This window comes from Branchiostoma lanceolatum, chromosome 3 (assembly GCF_035083965.1).
Source record: "Branchiostoma lanceolatum isolate klBraLanc5 chromosome 3, klBraLanc5.hap2, whole genome shotgun sequence".
In the NCBI taxonomy this organism is placed as follows: Eukaryota; Metazoa; Chordata; class Leptocardii; order Amphioxiformes; family Branchiostomatidae; genus Branchiostoma; species Branchiostoma lanceolatum.
This window is the reverse complement of record NC_089724.1, coordinates 28,614,167-28,636,536: the sequence shown is the minus strand read 5'-3', so window position 1 is coordinate 28,636,536 and position 22,370 is coordinate 28,614,167. Positions and strand designations below refer to the sequence as shown.

The 22,370-nt window shown below is 40.7% G+C and overlaps 1 protein-coding gene across 3 annotated transcripts in view; it reads left to right on the top strand.

Moving 5' to 3' along the window:
• LOC136431305 (xylosyl- and glucuronyltransferase LARGE1-like) overlaps positions 1-22,370 on the top strand; it is a 139,722-nt gene that overhangs the window by 95,670 nt on the left and 21,682 nt on the right. For 2 of the 3 annotated variants that reach the window (XM_066422631.1, XM_066422630.1), the window contains exons 5-6: positions 16,298-16,449; positions 21,382-21,496. In XM_066422631.1, coding sequence (XP_066278728.1) covers positions 16,359-16,449; positions 21,382-21,496 — 206 coding nt within the window. In that variant the 5' untranslated portion in view covers positions 16,298-16,358. Of the gene's footprint in view, positions 1-16,297; positions 16,450-16,506; positions 16,544-21,381; positions 21,497-22,370 lie in introns of those variants that run through there. The other variant, XM_066422632.1, reaches the window with a different exon arrangement.

Here is a 22,370-nt window from a genome sequence, read left to right as displayed (position 1 = left end):
TACAGAAGCCTGTGTGATAGAAGTTTTCGCGGCCCAGGTATGACACAAACATGTAGCATGTCACTTAGGAAGAATATTTGATGAATGTACGTTGTTATAGGAATGTTGTTCATATACATGTGCATGGCCTGTTGCAATAAGTCATGTACTTGAGAATGACATCAAAGAAAAGGGTCCCTACTTTCCCTGCATGATAAATGATCTCTGTGACGCTCTCAGCCTATACAGACTTTCCACTTCAGCTAGCAGGAACAGCCACCCATGCAGCTGAATGCCTCTTACCCTACTGATGCACTGTTTCATGAATGCCGCATAACTCCTCCCGCTGAAAAGGCCATCCTGGGTATACCTCCCCATGTGTCAGCCCCCTTGTGAGCATCATTTTGGAGGACAAATCTGCTTCTACTGACCCAGAATTGCCTTCACAGTAGTGTCCTTGAATAAAGGATGTAACAAGATTCAAAATGGCACTACTGGGAACATTTTCCAAACATCGTTTCGACGAATGAACTACAGTTGTAGAAGAAAAATAAGTGGTGCAGGTAAAGGTTTTGTCTAGTGCAGTTGATTTTAAATGTTACTTTCTAAATGCAGATGACTTCAAAAATGCAAATTAGAAAAAGTATTTTCAAGCCCTGTCTTCTGATAGTTCATTTCATGAATGCTGCATTTTGAGTTCCTTATACTGCAAGAGCTACCTTGGGTATATATACATTCCCCCACCTGTCAGCTCTGACACTTTTGAGCATCATCACCATTTGGGAAGGCAAATCTTCCACTAGTGACCTACAATTGCCTGGCTTTATTCATAGTGCAGGGCTCGAAATACTGGGTGCATGTGCACCCAGTGCACCCAATTTTGGAGCTGTGCACCTAATTTTTTTACTGTGGGTGCACTGGTGCACCCAAATATTTTCGTACGGTTTAATGTGTAAGGTATCACTGCACACTAGTAGACAGCATATTCTTGACATCTAAGTGTAAGAAAATAATAAAATCTTTGTTGTAGTACTTGTTTAAGATTTTGATGTTAGAATTTGAGTTAATTTCGATTTTGGAAGCTTCAAAACTGCGTGTTGAGATCGCGTGCCAAACGCGCATGAAGAGGAACAGTAAGGTTTGTCATTAGGTTTTGCTCACAATAGTTACATTCTACTTTATTTTATGTGGTGCACCCAAACATTTTTTGGTGCACCCAATTTTTTAGGTTGGGTGCACCAGTGCACCTATTCCCAAAGCTGAATTTCGAGCCCTGTAGTGATATCCTTGAATACTGGATGTAACAAGATTCAAAATAATGGTACCACCGGGAACATTCTAAAACATTGTTTTCGATGAACGAACAAAAGAAAATAGGCGGTTCAGGGTAAATTTTTCTGGTGCCGTTGATTTTGAAAAAATGAATGTTGCCTGCGCCAGTGCGGGTTTGCAGAAACAGCTGTTTGTTTAAATCCTTCAACTAGTCTTGATGGCCTCTTTCTAAACATCATCTCTCCGATTCTCTCGCTTACTGCATGTAGATGAATTCTGAATTCTGGCTCAAGTTCTCAGAATTCTGACTCAAGTTCTCAGAATTCTGACTCAAGTTCGCAGAATTCTGACTCAAGTTCCCAGAATTCTGGCTCAAGTTCCCAGAATCCTCAGAATTCTATCTCAATTTCTCCCTAGGGGGTCATCAGTGGCTGCTACATATTTCTAACTTCATTTTTACCTATCAGATGTGATGTTAAGCCATTTGGGTTTCAGATTTGGGTTTAAGTTTGAGGTAGTCCTAAATTTAACTGGCAAATAATCCATAATTAAACTGGAGGCTGTTTTGTGTGTTTTGCATAAACAGTTGGTAATTCCATGTTTTTTAGCCTGCCTACCGATACTTCAATTCATGAATGCTGCAAAGTTCCTTGTGCTAAAATGGCTACCTTGGAAATGCCTCCCCCATCTGTTATCCCTCTCATGTGAGCATCATCACAGTTTGGGAGGGTCAATCTGCAATCAACTGACGAGCATGACACTCGGAGATTACAGGAAGTCTGTCATCAATCACGATAATCCACCTCTCGGGCTGGTAGTTACCTTGTCTCGGGTTAAACTGCCGTCGTGTGCGGCGCTCCTCTCACATACATTATTTGGTAGTAGATACAGTACCGATATAGCCAATGCTAGAATTTTGCGTATTCTCTTATTACAACAACGTCAACATTGTCACATATTTGTTGCCTGTGCTTCTACCATGTACTTGCAACTAGCCTTCGGGCATGAACTTGCAAAATTAACTTTCTTTTAACTACATTTTGTAGGTAGATAGAACAATCAGGTGTCCATTTCACTTTTTCATTTTTTCTTGCTCAATATCTAAGATCAGTGGTATCTCACTCTCAGTATAATACTATCATCAATCACGATAATGAGATCCACATCTGGGGCTGGTAGTTACCTTGTCTCAGGTTAAACTGCCGTAGTGCGCGGAGTTCCTTTATAACAGATTTTAGGGCCTTTTGACAGAAAATATGAGTTGGGTGTTGAGATCTAACCTTACAAATAGTTATATGTAGGTACTAACTTACAGATAATTGCTTACAGAATCCTCTCTTCCTTACACACTTGTGCTTATATTCAAGTCCGTATGAGTTGCATGTGGAAATTTTTGGGTCTTAGGTAAAGTTTGCAGCCGAAAAAATCATTTTGTTTCTTTAATAACTGCACAACTGTGGGTCAAAATTAAAAACGTCTTTCCCTTAACCAAGATATCAAATTGGTGTGGCCTAATCATCAGTAAAAACTCAAGGTCAGAGATGTAGCCACATACATGTAACTCATAGTTACATAATTTCTTCTCATAAATTTTGTATTTAGATGAAACCAACAGATGTCCCTTTCTTACTTTTTCCTTTTCTTGCTAGAGATCAGTTGGACTGTGAATACAGATATGTTCCCGGGGATTTAATTTTGTGGTAGGGAGAAAATGGAGTGTTCGCAATGGTTTGAAGTTCCCGTTTGAAACAATGATAAAGCTACAGTCACACAACGGAAAGGCTTTTCGCGATTTTTTGAAGTTCGCAGTTAACATAAGAGCTCACCGTGAAAACCGCGAACATAAAACCGCCGCAAACATTTCTGCATTTACAGTATCTTGGTGTTATCAGTCATGGTGATCCACCTCTCAGGGGCTGGTACATGTAGCTACCTTGTCGCAGGTCGGTGCTTAAACTGTCATCCTGTATGAAGTGCCTGTGCAGGGATATATGGTATAGTAATGGATCGCAATGCACGGGGGATTAAACGTTGGTTGTAACTGCCGAGATTTCACCTTGAAAACTATCTTGTAATAATTAGGGCGTTTATGAGGACAAAACAGGATCGGGAGTAAGATAGCCAGAAAATAGATGAGAATGGAAGAAAGAGGTCTCCGTTTTACCTACATACAATGTATATCAGAGGAGAAAATATGGGTTAGGTGTTGGATCTCAACTTGAGGACTTATTGGTGATTAGGGTACTGTCAATGCAGAAATGTTTGTGGGGGTTTTATGTTCACGGTTTTCGCGGTGAACTTTCAGTGCGAACCTAAAACCACCGCGAAACTTTTTGCCCACAACTGTAGTGCTACTATTGTTTCAAGCGCGAACTTAAAACCACCGCAAACACTCCATTTTCTCCCTTCTGCGAACCAAAAAACATGGGAACTTAAATGCATTTACAGTATTTCTGGACAAAGAGCAGTTAGGCCATTATACAGTAAATAGGTGGCATCAATGTATCCTTTCGTTATCACAAAAACACCAATTATTTTTGTTACAAAAACAAGTATGACTAACTTTACATTCTAAGCATACAACATTATAATTGCTTACGCATGTTAAAGTGCTGGTACATAAATGTCAAGCCAAGTGGGTTTAGCAGGATTATGTTCGCTTATCTTGTTGATTACCCTGGTTACCTGTGGTCGTGCTGATTATGAAGACTGTGGAAGCTACAATGCCCTTGACTGGGGTCAAACTGCACACCTGATTTCTCATTCAGAACTCCCCTGAACACTGAAGTGATTTCTGACTGATGTACTGGGGATAAACACAATAAGCTGAGGTGTCTGAAGGACACTTGTATACAATGTATGTTATTGGTCATTTGGCATATATATCTAGCTTTGGTTTATTGGCTTGGACCAAGTCTTTGCATTAGGATTTGAACGGTTAATTGTTAGTGGGCAGTTCATTGTGTCTTCGTTCTTTTAGATTGAACCAGTTTAAGGAGGGTAAGGCCATGTTGATTTGATTATGTGGAAAGCATCTGCGCACGCATCAATTTTTAATGTCCAGACCACTTAGATTTCATAATAAAGGCAACTTTTTTTTCTACCAAACTTTTTTTTCCGCATGCTTGCATCAGTTTTGGAGTTCCCAGAGGATGTCATCCATGTAATTGAATCAACATGGCCTAACTTAGCTGTAAAAAGGGTGTCCTTGAGAACAGAACAAGTTCATTCACCCGATCCTCCCTACACAATCAGGTCACGCGGAGTTGATTACTCATCAAACCCTCGACGTTTGTGACTAATTCTCCCTCTCATGGGAAAGCGTGCGGACGGAAAACCATGAAATTAGACCAAGACAAACGCTTACCCGAACCTGAAGTGAATCCCGCTGCACTGCCGATGATCAACACAAACCAATTACCATCGGCACTCCCCGGATCCCAGGGAGATGCGCCGAGACTGTTGATGTGATTTATTATTAAACGCTTGTAGCAATCTCGGCCGCGTGCTGACAGACGCAGATTGCCAGGCTTGCAGGGCACACGTCCCTTTTGTCTTCACCGTTCGTTCGTTCAGGCCCTTGTAGTGCTTGGCGGCATGTGGAGCAGCAAGTTTCCTTGCTGTTTCAGAAGCAGGCATATGTTTACACGGAGGAGTTGCAAGCTCTTTCCCACTTGTTCAAATCCTTGTACTGCTTAGTGGCACATAGGGCAGCAAGGTTCCATGCTGTTTCAGAAGCAGGGTATATTTTCACACGGAGGAGTTGCTAGCTCTTTCCCACTTGTTCAAATCCTTGTACTGCTTAGTGGCACGTAGGGCAGCAAGGTTCCTTGCTGTTTCAAAAGCAGGGTATATTTTTACAGGGAGGGGTTGCTAGCCCTTCCCCTTTAACGTGCTTCAGGCACCTCCTTGAACACAGGAACCCCAATTTACATCCCATCCAAAAGACTGGTGCAGCCCCAACCGATATGTCCCGACCCCAGGATTGAACCGGGGTCCCACAGTTACCAACTAATTGGAACCAGGAGCTCAACTGTGATGAGGCTGTGACTAGATGAGCTACAGGGATAACCCCGTTGTCTTCACGTGATCACCACTGTGGGAAATACATGCTCAGTAAGTGGAATCTCGGTCGAACAATAGCTGTAATTTCCAGTCCGCAGATGAGTGGGAGGTGCCGAGAGTCAGGATTCTGTGACTTCTTGATTAGAAGTCAGACAGGTGGGAGGGCATCTCTTATATCCTTTTAACTGAAAATAATGGTCAATTACTCTGACCTGGCAACGTGACTGGGTCGCGAGGATGTCGTTTCTCCTAGACATTGAGTACTAGCCAAAAGTCTTTTCAATGTTGTGAAGTATATGAGTCATTTGTTGTGATTACGAAGCAACAGCCGTTTGTTTTATGGAGATAAGTAGTTGAGATGGGCAGATTTGGGCAATTTAGAGAAAATGGGGGTCTTTTCGATAGGCCTTGTGGATGATTTGGTTGTTATCGATGTTCGTTGAAAGGTATTGGAATGAGATTGTTAGGAGACTGATGATCGAACTGCCAGGAGATGGGCTGCAGTTTGTCAGGTTTGTGTTGGACGATGACAGCTCAATCCTCCGTTTGCCTACTTAACTCTTGCGGATGTCAAAATCACGCTTTTTGAAAGACGTCTGCTCTTACTGTTACTCATGTAAGATAAATGGGCGCATCTATCTTGTAGTTAGGCCTCTTTTCCACTTGATGGTGATTGCTAAGCAATCATTGATCACCAAAATTAAATGTTGTACTTGATTTTAGAAATGGAATTTAATGCACATTGTTAAGAGCATGATTTGAAAGACAACAAAACCCTTAAGATGTAAAAGGTATTGTCCAACTACTAGTACTATGAAAGGTGTCTGCACTTACTGTTACTCAAAGATAAATGGGCCTAACTGTGAGCTGTGAGCTCTCTGCATCATTTTTATCCTTGTCCTTGGTACTGAAAGCGTTGTTCTTGTGAAAGTTCAGAAAGTCTCCTGCAGTAGCATTATTGGAACCAGCGGGGGATGGGAGAGACTTTCACCTAGAGGATAGCTTGCAGTTAGGCTTCTTTTCCACCTTACAGTGATCGCTGAGCAACCCTTGAGCAACCGAAATTGGATGTGTGACGCTTGATCTTACAGTTGGAATATTGTGCATGATGAAAAGAGTATGATTTAAAAGACAACAAAGCACACAAAACGGTCTTTATCTGTAAAATGTGTTTGTTGATATAAATATTTAGATGCTCAACGTTCGCAGCCTCTTTTGGAAAGGGTGTGTAACTGACAGCACTTAACAGCCTCAATGATCATCCAAGCATTTCTTACCAAAGACTCTACAGCGCCTGAAAGAAACCTAAAGACGGAGTCAACAACCTGTGAATAATCTCGCCTTATTGACCGGCAGCGCGTTGTTCCATTCCAACTGGGTAATGGACTTCCATTCGGCTCTGCTGGAGCAAAAGGCACGGTCGGAGCAACCATAAAAGCAGAGAGTTCAACTCCTACGGCTTCACGGTTATTTAGTTTAATGGGAGCTTCTTCGGAGCCGTTGGGATGTAAACATCGGCTGCAGGCAGATGTAACAATCTGGACAGCCTGTAACTGTGGACCCCAGTGGATATCGGCCTTGTGGATTGTGGACCCAAATGGATATTGCGATCGGTCATTAGAGCCTGATGGAAAGAGATTGAACTCAGAAAACTCGAGGGATTACTTAAGCCTTGCTTGGGTCTTACAGGTGAGCTCCTCAGATCCAGTCTTGCCCCTCTCTTCCTTGTAACAATAATCAGAGTTACCTGTAAGAAACCCTTGTGTGGCCCCTTCCAGTGCTGTGAGGCAAACCTGTGAACCCCTGTGAGCTCTCTGCATCATTATCCTTGTCCTTGGTACTGAAAGCGTTGTTCTTGTGAAAGTTCAGCAAGTCTCCTGCAGTAGCATTATTGGAACCAGTGGGAGATGGGAAAGAGTTTCACCTAGAGGATAGTGGTTCAAGATCCAGCCTTGCTCAGTCAATGTAAGCCATTTGTCTTATTCTGAAAAGTTGCAGATAACATCAACATTTCTGGTGTGTACACCCTTTACTTATCGTTTGCCTATGATAAAAGCAAAATGTGCAAAGCCATTCTCAAGTCCCCAGATATATTGGTCCATTTCATACCATCAATATCACAGTCAGCTGAGGGGAGTTAGTGTTGCTCTCGTCTCATTGAGATATCTGTAGACAAAATTCTTGAATATTGACGGGTCTTGAAAGGCCCACTGACTGTACATATATCACATATGACAGTCATCTCTGTATCATTATCATCCCTCTCCACTGTACTGAAAGTTAAGTCGCTGTGGAAGTTCATGGAACCTCGTGTGCATGCGCCGCTAGTATCCTGTCCATAGTTCTGAAACAGTAATTGTTGTTCAGTAGTTCATTGGATTCCTTGTCATAATTGTGGCTAGACCTGTCCATGGTACTAAAAAGGCAGTTCTTACGAGTTCAAGGAATGTCTTGTAATGGCACCATTGCTACCTCAGTCTATGTTACTAGAATGGCAGGTCCTGTAAAAGTTCAGTGGATCCCTTCTCTTATCGCTGTTGCTGAAAAGAAAGTTCTTATGAAATTTCTTCTTCTTTTTTTCTCAAAAATTCCTTGTATCAGCAGTATTGCTACCTCAGTGTATGTTATTAAAATGGTAGGTCTTGTTAAAGTCAAGTGGATCCCTTCTGTTATTTACTGTTACTAGCCCTGTCCATGGTACTGAAAAGGTAGTTCTTATGAAATTTCTTCTTTTTTCAAAAATCCTTGTATCAGCAGTATTGCTACCTCAGTTTATGTTACTAAAATGGTAGGTCTTGTTAAAGTTCAGTGGACCCCTTCTGTTATTTACTGTTACCACCCTGTCCATGGTACTGATAACATTGTGGTTATAAAGTCTGTGGCATATCCTGTTGTCCCCAGGCCTTGCTTGCTACAATTTTCCAGCTCAAGCTGCACAGCACAAATTCCTCCTCCTGTCCCAGGCAAGTTGAGCTTGACACATTGCAGTCTGCCGAGGTACTTATCGATTTGTTACAGAGCTGGAGATGTGGCGTTTTCTCCCTCCTGCCTGTTTAGCTCCCAGACACGATTTCTGTAACGTGACTAATACGGGATATATATGGAGACAGGGAAAATGCGGGAGTTGAATTCCTTTCTTAATCCTACTGTATACTTGTACCATTTGGGATGTAATTATTGGATATAAACATACCTGATAAGAAGCATACATAATTGTCCTAATGCTCCGCAAAGAAGAACAGACAGTGGTTTTTATGTTCTGATTACCTGAAGGAGAACGGTGGTAAATGACCAGGATTTAAAGCAATAGTAGATATGGCAAAAGCAGCGTAAGACCATAGTCTGTGGAGAAACGCTGTCTGAAATGTTAGCCAATGATACATTGCGAGAGGAATTAAGGTCTAAAATAAGTTATGTTGGCCACACACGTGAACTTAACCTTTAGCACACTGAAGTAGCTGTTTTGCACCCAATTCCCTATTGGTTATAGAATAATGCAGCGGGGAGAAGGTTAACAGTTTCAGATTGCCTAAGGCACAGAACTTGAAAGTAAAACTTTTTTTATCTGCATCTGAAATAAAAACATATTCCTCCCACCATTTCCCATTAGTGTATTAATCCCAATCAAGAATCGGTACATAAATCTAGATCAGTCTGTCACACTTTGCCTCCCATCTTGAAAAATGTTATGAATATTAAATGAATCAATATGTCCTGATCTAATTACGTTGTCAAGTCACATCCTTGTGAGCTAGGTTCAGCAATGTTTAAATGTTTACAGTGGTTTCAACTTTAATTAAAGTTCGCTGTTTTCACTTCACCACTTAAAGGAGTCCTAAACTCCAGAAGGCGGTGTTATTTTCCACTAGATTATGTATCAATCAATACATAATCAGCCGACTTTGTACAGAATTCCGCTTGTGGTGAATTACAAAAGGTGTCTTTTTTAAAACAATATGATACTCACTAAACCCCTGGAGACCCTACCAGTGTATTCCCTGTGCGTAAACATACATTTTTAAACGTGGATATTTTCGGCGTAAATGAGGGTGGTTAAGCACAATAAGAAGGCCAATTGTTAAAAAGAACGCATAGTAAAACCAGTTTTTCTTAACCACCCTGACATTCTTTTTGTAATCTAACTTTTGTCAGGCATTGTCAGGCACATTGTAAAAAACACATAGGCTGAGGGTCACCTGGGGACTTTGGTAGAATACTGAATGCTTTTGGATGCGCACGGGACTAGTGGGTACTTAATCGTATACTGTAAAGAATATTCAATTCTACTTCCTAAAACTACGATCCATTGGAAAATAACTCCCCCCTATGGAGTTTAGGACTTCTTTAAACTTAAAATCACCACAAAATTGCTTGTTCTGTCCTCTGCCCAGCCCTCTTGTTTCAGCCACAAACCAAAGAACGCTGCAAACAGTCCATTTTCTCCCCACCGCAAAATCAGATCCTCGCAAACTTAAAGGCACTTACAGCACTTTAATGTATTGCACTGTTCTGTTCAGGTTTAGATAGTGAGGCATCACTTCCCATAGATATACTTGAATGAGTTTATTACCTACCCAAGTTATTCTTGCAGTTATGCTGAACATCAGAGAGGTTGATAAAGCTCATCATTTTTATGTGAATGAATCATTTGAATGAGATAGATCGTATGCGTGCCAAGTGGCTACAGGCCAATTTTGACTTGAGCAGGAAACAAGGAGTTGAAAGAATGTTGGGGTGGGAAGTGAGCAAACTCCAGGCCTTTATAATCTTTTTTTGGTGGCTATTGAGTTTTACAACTGAACAGATAGTAAAATTGGGACTTAAGATTTGTGAATGAGAATAGTGACCCAATTTTTTTTCAAAATGGGAAAAACAGGACAGGCTATGCCAAGAAGCAACAAATTAAATTGGCGTGGCTGAATGCTTTTTGATGCCACAAGAAGAGATGACAGCTGGCATTTTTATTGCGACATCTGACGAAAGTTGTGCACATTTCAGTTCCCTCCGCACACAGTGTGTCACACGTCACCAACCACCTCAGTGATTGGAAGGTCAGACGCGGCCTCTGAGAAATGTGTTCCTGTCTGGGGGCAGACATCACAGCATTAGGGGCGTGAAAGGGTCAATGTATTTTGTACTTCCTGAGATTTGTACAAATACAGTCTGATGCTTTTGGAGCTACTGTCGTGGTGGGTGATGTAAAAGCTTTTTCTTCCCTCTCTCCTCCCTTGTGTTGAATTTACAAACGGACAACAGGACTCAGACTCGAATTTTCACAAATAGTGAAGAAGATGGTACGTGAGTGTTTAACTAGTAAAATTGCCCCTCATTTTGTGGATCTACAAGATGAATAGGTGACCAAAGTTGTACACATTTCAGTTCCCTCGGCACGCCCTGTGTCACGCATCAGTAACCACCTCAGTGATTGGAAGGTCAGACGTGGCCGCTGAGAAATGTGTTCCTGTCTGGGGGCAGACATCACAGCATTAGGGGCGTGAAAGGGTCAATGTATTTTGTATTTCCTGAGATTTGTACAAATGCAGTCTGATGCTTTTAGAGGTACTGTCATGGTGGGTGACATAAAATCTTTTTCTTACTTCTCTCCTCCCCTGTGTCGAAGTTACAAACAGACAACAGGACTCAGACTCACATTTTCACCAATAGTGAAGTAGATGGTACATGAGTGTTAGTATGCCCCTGATTTTACATGGATCTGCAAGATGAATAGGTGAAAGCATACAAAGTTGGCAGTACAGTGTGTTTGGTTGGAATCATAGACCTGAATAATGTACTTTTCATTAAATGAATACATTATACAGTATGTACTTGGGAAAGGGTAGATAGCTGTGGACATCTTACCTCGTGCGCGGCTGCCGAACTTGACCTGTTAATTTCCTTCGTTGCAGACAAACTTTCATCAGTTTGACGCCTGAGATCAGTTGGGCTAGCTAAAAGGGATTTTACACCGATATATACACACGTTCATGCAGCCGTTCATTTTTTGAGCACGGACTCTTTGGGAGTCTACACACGGAGTAACTCAGGAATGAGACCTTAATATAGAGCCACAGTTGACATTTGCCTGCCAAGATTGCAGCCCCAGCCTCACTAACAGTAACCAAACCATTTTCTCCACAATTAAGCCTGGCTTTATCCCCCACCATTTGTGGGTCCCTTGGGAACCATAGCGGGCACGGACGGCATACCTCACGAACCAACAAGTGGTCCCTGCATTTACATCTGAATAGAAGATGCCTTCCAACTTCTGCTTTGTAATCAATAACCCATTTCTCGGTGGCAGGCATCTCTGACATTTAATTTGCTAGTGAGAGAACATGCCACATGTAGGTGAGCATCAGGGCAGCACAGTGCAGGGATTTTTTAATGGACTTAATAAAGAATGGATCCACCCATTTCTACATAACATAAACTGCACATAACATAACCCAACACACTAATATCAAGAAGAGTTGGGTTGACCCAGTGTGCTTGGCCGTAGCATAGTCGTAGCACTACCACTAGCTACTTGAAAAAGCTTAATTTTAACAAAAGCAAATTTCACATAGCCATCCATTAGGCCACACCAATTTAATTTCTTGGTTAACAGATTTTTTGGGTAAAATTTTAGCAACTAAAAAATCATTAAAACAGAAGGCTGGGGTGAAAACTTGCACCTGTCCCTGTTCACTGTCTGAAACTGTGTGCACCAAAGTACAAACTTTCTTCTGAGATTCTGTTTTCCTGTTGATTTTCCAATCTAGCATTCTTTCTTTAAATTCTGTTAACCAAGAAATTAAAATGATGTGGCCTTATATCTATAACATAACAAAATATAAGATAACTCTGTTTAATGTAGGGCTTGTACATGCCTTAGTACCGACTTTCTCCAGCAAAACAGAGGGTATTGATTTGTGTGTAGGGGTGTGTGCACTTATCACATCAGTTGTTAGACCATTCAAACCCAGTGGAAGGGTACAAAAAGATGTATTTAGCTCATCTCTATATGTATCAGGAACACATCCCAACTTTCATAGAAGGTCAGTTCCCTTGTTGTTCAGTGATGAGCATTATGCAATCAGAGATGGCAGACTTCGCCCCCTTACCTATACTGCTTTGTAGCCCTCCCAGGCCCACAGACAAAGATACTAGCACTGAGGATGTGTTGTAATGCTGTATAGTGTATACAGTATTAGGAATCATAGAAAGTCACAGACAGACAGGCAGACACACAGATAGACAGAAAAGCGTAAAACAAGATTTTTTTTCTTCTTTTGGAGCAGGTTTTTAGCTAGGATTTATAGGAAAGGGGGCCAAAATTGGGGGGGGGGGGGGGGGGGTGCTTTGATGCAGGGGTTAGGTGTGTTCTATTCTTAATATCATATTATCAGACCATTTTAAGCACTAAAAACAGCTGGTTCCCCTATCCGTCTCCCAATGGGCTCTATGGATGATCAATTTTTTGGTAACTGTGCATAGTAATCAACAGTAACATATGTAATCAACAGGGGATCCTCTGTGTGACCAGCTGAAAAAGAGGGCATCCAATTTCCTTGTTATTTTAGTATCATGCGTCCAAATGACGCAAGGACGCATGCCTATCTAAAAGCCTGTTTTGGGGTGAAGCAAAATGTCTAGTCCTCAAGCATTCTGGCCCAAGTTTTCGTATGTACATCAGGAAAAAGTGTACTATTAAACTTGTGATCCTGACAAACATTGCAGACGACAGTTCGGGTCACAAATGGAACCGAAAGGTCAGGCCCAAGATGGCTGAAACAACTATTACCACTCTTTCGACCACACCGAAGCACAAACCTCTAAGTGGTACTTAGTAGATCTAAGCTTTGCCCCAGATTGAACTCTAATCCACCTGTCACGTTGATGAATGGGGCATATTCCTGCTGTACCTTTTAGTTCTGCTACTGTCTTTACCGCTTATCCTCCCTGCTTGTCAACTCCGACGTTTCTCTTTATATTTTTTTCCTGCCCCAGTTCTTCTGGTCCATGGATCAATGATGATGATCCACTGTGTTCTGCAGCTCAGGTAGTTGTGGAAACAACCTCTGGCTGCATTCAGTCTTTCTTCATTTCTTTCCACTGTGCTTCATTTTCCCCTGTAAATTAAGTTAAGTTGACCCTTTGTAGAATGATTACATAATGAACTTATTATAGTTTATAGCAGCTACTGTTCAGCACCAAGGACAGGGATATGAAAATCACAGGGATCAATCCATAGTGGATAGTGGGTCAGGTTTGATTGCAGGACCGTAGGGAGGGGTTAGAGTCAGGATCCTTTTTCCTGTCTATTGCTTCATCTGTCACTCAAACTGCAGTGCTGAAAGGTTCTTGACAAAGACAAATTGTTGAGGAGACAGTCTGGGCTTTTAATGGGTTTGGTGATTTGTTGGGCATGCCCTGATGTTTCTTATACATAACTGGACCTTCCATTAGGTGGTCGTTACATGGCTTTAGCCATGGATAATGTGTTTGGATCAAACCTGATGTCTGGTAGGGAATAGCTGTTACAATGTAGTTGCAGTCACTTATGTTGTACGATTATTATGTCCTATGATGTTAAACAAGGCTACAACACATCTGATGGTCAAGAAGAATTCATTACAACTTTTCTGTCATACAACAGGCACATTTTGTTCGACATCTAGAGCTGACAAGAATCTCTTCAATTTCTCGTCTTCTGTATTAGTATTTCTTTATCTATTCAGAATTTCCCATTTTTCTGGTAGCTGGTAGGTCCTTGAGTAGTCAGCGATTAGCTAGGTAGACATTGTTAAAGTTTGTAGAATGATCAGTCAATGAAGTTTTAGCATCTCTGTTGAAATGTCTGCTGTTCAGCACCAAGGACAGGGATGAGAATCACAGATCATATCTGGAGACCTTGGTGTCAGAAGAGTATGCATTTTTATATGTTAGATAGATTCAACAGTTGTCATCTGGAAGGTGCCTTTAATATACATAGTAGCAGGTAACCAGTAGAGGTTGTAACGTTGTTAGTAGGTTGCAAAGTTGAAACTTTGCTTCGCTCAGTTGTAACAATTCAATCCATTCAGATTAACCGAAGGCTTTATAGGTTCTTTTTGCTTCACTGAATGACAATTATTGATGCACAATGTACACATGAGCGACATTTCAGTGACTATTAAAGGTTTTAAAAGTTGCTGTTGGTTTAGAAAGTTTGCAACTTTTATTGTTCAGATAGAGTACTTCGGTACATCCTAGCTAATAAAAAGCTTCCGATATTATGTCTAGCTTACAGAGATGACTTTTCAGTGATTACTAAAGGTTTTTAAAGTTGTTCTTAGTTCGGTTTACTAAGTTTGCTTCTTTTATTGTTCAGGTAGAGCACATCAGTACATGACACACAACAATAGGCTTCCAGTGTTCAGTTTTGTTTGCAAAGATGACTTACTGGGCATAAATCCATTGAGATGGGTCAAAAAATTTATCTTATCCCTTTCAAAGCCTCGTCCTTGAGCTAGAAATTTGTTCCATGCTTATTTCAAATCCCCAGCCAACCGTAACACAACTCCCAGGGAGCGCTCTCAAAATGCCACGCAATTAATAATAAACACGCGAACCACATATCAATGCATATTCATGGACCGTATTTTGTATGCTGACAGCGCCACATTTTGTACTCGCCCCACTTCCTGGCTGAATAATGTTTTTAGAATCAGGCCACATCAATTTATTTTCTTGGTTAACAGATTTTTTTAAAATTTTTGAATAGCCAAAAAAAAATCATGAAAACAGAAGGCTGGGGTGAAAACTTGCACCTGACCCTGTTCACTCCCTGAAACTGTGTGCACCAAAATACAAACTTTCCTCTGAGATTCTGTTTGCATGTTGCTTTTTGCAATCTAGCATTTTTTTTTAAATTCCGTTAACCAAGAAATTAAAATGGTGTGGCCTCATGGTCCGATAAATGTATTCGATCACATTGGGTATGTTGGTACTTTTCTTGATAAAGACGAATAAAGTCGAAACCGGTCGAATACTGTCTCAGTGCTGTCATTTTCCCAGAACCACAAATGATGTACATGTATGTCGGTACTTTTGTTATGCATACAACAGCCCGTGCCTTTCCAGCAACTTTGTACATGTCTGGCACAGAATCTGTGCCTTGCATGTAGGTCATTGTAGGATGGATGTGCTGCACTGCCACTTCCATATCTCTTGTGCTGATTCTCATCGGTCTTGTGTTATCATGTTATATATGGTATCGTATTTATGTCAAGGACATAGAGGGACTGAAGGAAACTAAAGTGGGTATCTCAATGGACTGTCACAACTTTTTTGCAAATTTTCCCTTGCATTGACACTGACGTGCAAGGCATTTGGGAATGAAGCCCTGATGAGCAGGTTATCGGAAATCATGCAGTGTTATACTGATTGTGATCGTTATTGCGTTATATATAGTATCGTATTTATGTCAAGGACATGGCGGAACTTTAGAAATATTAATGTCACTACGGACGCTCCTAGGCTGTGATGTAAAAAATGTACTTAGTCTTTGTACAGTAACTGAAACATTTGCATTTTTTCCTCTGTGATTGTGAATACAGTAGTTTCATTGGGTTGATATTATAGTACTTCCTTCACAACAATAGAGAAATCTGCCAACGTTTTGTTAGTTTCGCTAGTACTTTCTCAAAACTGAAATGTGCAATATTTGTTTGTTTATTTGTTCCTTTAATGCCCACAATCTTCATGACGACTTTTCTGGAATGTTGGGAAAGTCGTGTATAGTGCCTTTTCCAAAGGCACAAGAATGGTGACAGGGCAGGATTCGAACCCGGGACCACTTGATTTTGACCCGGACACGCTGCATGTTGTGCCACATGACCCCAAGAATACAATGTGCATACATTGTGTACTTTTCACATCTATTATCCTATATCAAAAGGACAATTTGAAATTTGTACAGATGAGTTGATTGACAGAAATGTTGTTGTATTTCCTGCAGGTGCGTCGAGCATGCGTTAGTGGCTGGCGGTGATCGTGCGCTGTGATTGGTCGTCGGTCCGATGTGGCGGGTGCGGCGAAGGTTCCTGCTGCTAGTGTTGTTGGTGGGCGTTCCTTTGGTTACGCTGCTGTACCTCAGTCTCGCACGATATGGTGAGTAACCATGGTAACCATGTTGAACCTGAATCATGCACGTTATGGTGAGTGACCGTGGTAACGGTGCTGTACCTCAGCCTCGCACGTTATGGTGAGTAACCATGGTAACCCTGTTGTACCTGAATCATGCACGTTATGGTGAGTAACCTTGGTTACGGTGCTGTACCTCAGCCTCTCACGTTATGATGAGTAACCGTGGTTACGGTGCTGTACCTCAGCCTCTCATGTTATGGTGAATAACTTGATTAGAGAAAAGTTCTAACAATTGTTCCTCATCATGTTTCTCCCATTTCCCCCTCTCTGTGTCTTTTCTTTTTCTTCAGCCCTTGAGTTCTTTCTTTCTTCTTTATTTGCTTCTTCCTTTTGACCTCTAGTCTATCCTTTTCTTTGTTCCGTCCTGCCTTCCTCCTTTCATTCCTTCTCATGGTTCATCTTCCCTTCCTCTCTTCTTCCTTCCATTTCTTCTTTCCTTCCTTGAGCCTCTCCTTCCCTCTATCCCTCCTCCCTTCCCTCCTTTCCTTCTATTCGTCCTCCTTCGCGTCCTTAAGTGCTTCCTTCCTTTACTCTGTCTTTTTTCCCCTCTTTTTTACTTTCATCCTTTGTTTCCCTCTTTGTGTCTTTCTTACATTCTTTCCATTTTTCTTTCCTTTTAATTTTTTATGCATGCATATCCCTTTATCTGTAGTTCTGTATTCTTATCATTTTAGAAACATCTGGATTTCAGGGTAACAGTTACTCAAGCAACTGGATACTATTAGATTTAGGATAGCCAGACGCTTCAGGTAGCAAAGTCAGTCAGAGTAACTGTTGCCTTGTATATACATGTAATTTATTACCTGGCTGTCTGACCGTCATCAGGGCATCTGGATATCCTTTTTAACATTGACAATCATTATACTGATTTCCAGTGGGGCCCAGGTCATGCATGTACATACGTTCTCAAGCGCCTGTGAAATTAGCTGGACAGGGAAATGAAGGATCCAACATCCAATATGCAGGAAAACCAAACAAAATCAAGACACTTATCATGGAAGCACATCTGTGTTGGTAGTAATCATGATACAGTGCTAAACTTTCTTCCAACACTAAGGTATTCACGGATCAAATTTTCAACGACCACTGTCGCCCTCTTCAGGATCAATAATGACCAATCACTGCCGAACGTAAACTCGTGAGAGTTACCGACAGGTCAATACACAAAAAAATCAATACACGTGATCCAGAATTATGTCATCAGCCATTCTAGGTCAGAGTTAATCAAGTGGTCAGAGACAAAAGGAAATTGGTGGTCAGATATGACTGGAGATATGTTGTCATGGATTGTATACATCTTTTCCAGACTCAAAATATTTATTACATATAAGGCCACAGCAAGTAATTTTTATGGATGACATCAGCGCGCTCATTAATTTTCGCCTGATTTCAAAATAAAAAACAAGAAATTTCATTGCCCTCCGACGGTGGTCAACATGCAAAAAATTGGCAAATATGTCGTAAATGTTGACAGTCTAAGGTGTTTCATTGCATATGAATACCCAGTGTAGTTCCTGCCCATGATGGTATAATAACAAGCTGTTTTCTGCATTTGTTCTAGCAAGAACATTATATAAATAATGGGGGGGGGTCTAGTTGATTGAGCTGTATACACAAGGTGTTTCATCGCATATGAATTCCCAGCGTAGTTGCTTCAGATGATGGTACAACAAGTTCTTTTCTGCATTTGTTGTAGTTAGTGTATTGAGATGTATACACATCTACAAGGACATGTTAAATGTTGAATCAAGGTGGTTTTATATTATATATGAAACCTCATTGGTTGAATACAGGAATTAAATACCTGTTGGTCATGATATCATATTTCGTGGCCTCAATTCTTGTTTAACAAGACTTATGATCTCAAAATTTGAAAATATAGGAATCTTGTTTTTTTTGGCCCGCCTTGTTTTTTTTTTGCCCTATCTCATTAATTTTGGAGTCTGCGGAGGATGTCATCCATAAAATTTACTTGCTGTGGCCTAATGGGAATTAACTGTTTTTCCAAGAATGCACTAATCTGCATGAATCCTTGCCCTTGATGATGCGAGGGTCGGGTGGTAAAATATTTTGACTTTAAATTTTAAGCAATCATTATGTTCATTGTTTTACCCTTGTTTTCGGCCAACACGCTGGAGTTTGTAAGGGGTCTATTAGCATTCAGTGCCAACAACAGTGCGAGAGATGATTGGATTATGGGCATGCAATTGACTCAGTTAATCCATGTCGGATTTTGTGTGAACACTAGTCTAAGAATAGTCCCCTTTCCAAACTTTGGCACTGTTTATACGTAAATTTCATGTAATCATCATTTACATTGTCTTGCCGCCCGACCCTTGTTTTCGCCCATTGCACCAGACTTGTTAAGGGGTCTATTAGCATTCAGTGCCGATAACAGTGCGAGAGATGATTGGATCAGTGGCAAGCAATTGACTTGGTTCCTCCAAGTCGGATATCGGACCCAGCGCTATGTAATTGACAGATTATCGTCGAGACAAGTAATTAGATCAACCAAGAGAAAAGCAGCCACGTCTTTATGAGCTGACTGAATCAGCTCAATCAGATTTGACAGGGCAGAGACAATAAACTTGTCGGGAGTAAACTAGGCGATGTTGATATCCAATCTTGTAAGGCTGGGGTAGAAACCGGGCCAAACATGCTTGATTGTAATCTGACAATCAGTCAAAAGAAGAATGTTGAAAAGTGTTTTCAAAGCTCCTTTGTCAAAGCAGCAGAGAGATTCTTTGGGTGGAGGGAGGATTAATGGCTTGCAGGTCGGTGTATCGGACGTCAGTTATTGTGGTCTTAGTCCAAATTGTTTTATTTTTTGAAGATTTGAAAGATATGATCTGACAACAAGACCAAGGCAAACAAGCTCATAACTAATCAATCTACAAATCAGTCTATCAATAGAAGGACATTGAAAAGGCTTTTGGAGAGGAGAGGGAAGGGTCAGATCTAGGTTTAACTTAGCGTGTCACATAAAATCAATTTTTGTGGCCTTAGTCTAAATTTTTGTTTTGTTTTGGTCAAAGCAAGAAAGTGTGGCTATTGGGGGAGTGGGTCATGCAAAATGTAGGTTAGTGTGTCAGACATAAAATCAATCTTTTTGCCCTTAATAGTACAATTTGTTTTATTTCTAAACATTTGAAACATATGAATGGAATAATGTAATGTTTGCAGTAAACTGACCTTTGTTAGAATCAAATCTCAGACCTGGAGTAGAAACTAGCTTAATTCTAGTCAACCAATCTGTCAAAAGAAAGATTTTGAAAAAAAAAGCATTTTTAAATATCCTTGGTGGAAGCAAAAGAGATGTTCCTGGCCTGGAGAAAGGCTATAGCATAGGTGAAGTGTGTTAGAACTAAGATATAAAATCAATTGTTTGTGCCTCTAGTCGAAGTTCTCTTATTTTCAAACTTTTGAAACTACGATCTGATAAGAATTTGATGATGTTCAGCCACCTAAGTCTTATTACATTAATCCTTGTTTCATATTTCATTGCAGAATTTTGGCATATCGCTTTAGATAAATATACTTTTATAGGGCTTGGGAAGATGCCAAGAATGTAAAGCACTTTGTGCAAGACAATCTAAGCTGTAAAGAATGACCTTTTTCTTGATCTGGCATTTATGTAATACAGAGGCAAAAGTGCCTTTCCAAAGGCGCTCGTCCAAGAGGAATGAATAAAAGATGAAACAAGATGAAGAAGATGCAGATACTGTACATTTGACCCGGCCATCTCTCTGTCTAACGCCTGAGCTTCATCAAAGTATTAGAAGATGATTTGATATCTTCCAGTGGTAAATTCAATCATCAGTCAGTGTGTGTGTGGCAATGGGAGAGAATACCAAGTGAATGTACATTATTTTGTAGACATTGGAGACTTACATTGTGAAGGCACCCAGGCCAAATTTAACTTAGGCCACACCAATTTATTTTCTTGGTTAACGGAATAAAATAGAATTTAAAAGAAATGCTAGATTGGAAAAACAACATGAAAACAGAGTCTCAGAGGAATGTTCCTTAGTGCCTTTCCTTTATTTTCCCTTCGTTATGTTTGTACCGGGCACTTGTGTTGTATCTAACCCATGCGCAACTGCTGATAATCTCAGAGGCTAAGCAGTAAAGAAGAAGAAGGAATGTTTTTACTATTGGTGCACACAGTATCAGGGAGTGAACAGGGTCAGATGCAAGTTTTCACCCCAGCCTTCTGTTTTCATGATTTTTTTTGTGCTAAAATTAAAAATAAAAATCTGTTAACCACGAAATTAAATTGGTGTGGCCTTAAAAAATTACAAGGTGAAACTATTTGGTATCAATACATAACTAGAGTTCATTGAACTTCAGTGATGACACTTCGCCTTCACAAACATAATCAATGAAGTTCATGATCATAACTCACCAACAAATAGTTTAGATCGAAGTGTTGCAGTTTTGGATTTGGTCTGAGGCCACAGAGAATTGCAATCACAAGAAAGCCGAAAGTCAACTCCCTATTCTCCACACTTCATAGTTTTGCCAGGTTCCCTTCCTTCTGTGCAGTCTTTACTAAAAAAATTCTCTCTAATTCTTTCTCTAGTAGTCCCATAGCCTTTTTGAGGCCATATTGGCAGTGGGTTGTTAATCCACTGTGTCTAGGGCACAGCGGAGCTCATCTCTCTCCCTCCACCGCCTTTTACCTCCTCAACCGAATTTAGATAGTATTACCCATTTTTACACCTGGGTACATGGAGTGAGGAAAGTTGTGTCAAGTATCTTTCCCAAGGACACAAACACTTGCCAGAAATGCCGGGAATCGAACACGTAACCCTTCAATCTCGAGTCCTCTAGCCTTGTCACTCAGCCATTCAATGTCTTTGTTAAAAGTATCTAATGAGAAACTTTTCTTTACAGATGGAGTCCGTAGTTCCTCCTCCAACCTGCTGGGGTTCAGCAGTCGTGAGCAGGTTCTGGCAGACAGGGTCCGGGAGGTGGAGCAGCAGAACCAGATGCTCAGGAGACAGCTGAGGTGGGTTGGAAAATCTTCACATTTTGTCAAAATTTGTCAGGAGACAGCTAAGGTGGGTTAGACATATGTTTTGCTTTGACAATTACATATCTGTATAACAATCATCAGTTAGGAGACAGCTAAGTTGGGTTCCTAAAGAGTAACCATATAAGCAAGGTTAAACAGTTACTGTAATTTCCAACACAAAAAACAGAATTGCCCAAAGTTTTGACCGTCAAACTCCAGACTTTGTAAAAGAATTGAGCAATCAACCACTTCTGTGACCTCACAATATGCAGATAGAGCATGGTCAGCAGTCGACCTTAAGTTGCAGAAAGTTTATGGCACTTATGTCTCTGTTATAAGGGATGGTTGTAAAGCCCTGATTAGATGGTTTCTTTCACTCTTTCAAATTAGGCTCTGTTTCCAAGATTATTACTGTCTTGGAGACTCTTTATACATGTTGTGACACATCAGAGGTTGTTGAACTTGGGCTAACAATATTGTGCTGTACATACATACAGTATGTGAATAGTTTGTAGTGATTGGCATAGTAGGAACATTCTGGGGAAACACAATTTCAGGCATCATGAAAAAGTAACCATTAGAATCCATTATTTCAGGCATCAACTTCAATTTCAAAGCTTATAATTGCAACAGGGGAGTGTTTTACATGTTGGCCGTTCTCCTTGTACAATCCCTGAGAGAAGCATCTTCCATAGGTTTCCTGTTAGCAATGAAATCAGCCAACAAGGACATTAAAGAGTTAGGCAGAAAACAGGACCTATGGTTGGAGATGTTGTCAAGTTAGGCGGTGCACAATGAAGTAGTTAGGCAACCCTTAGCATTTCCTGGAGCTAATTTTGTCTATCAAGATGACAAAGATGGCAGATAA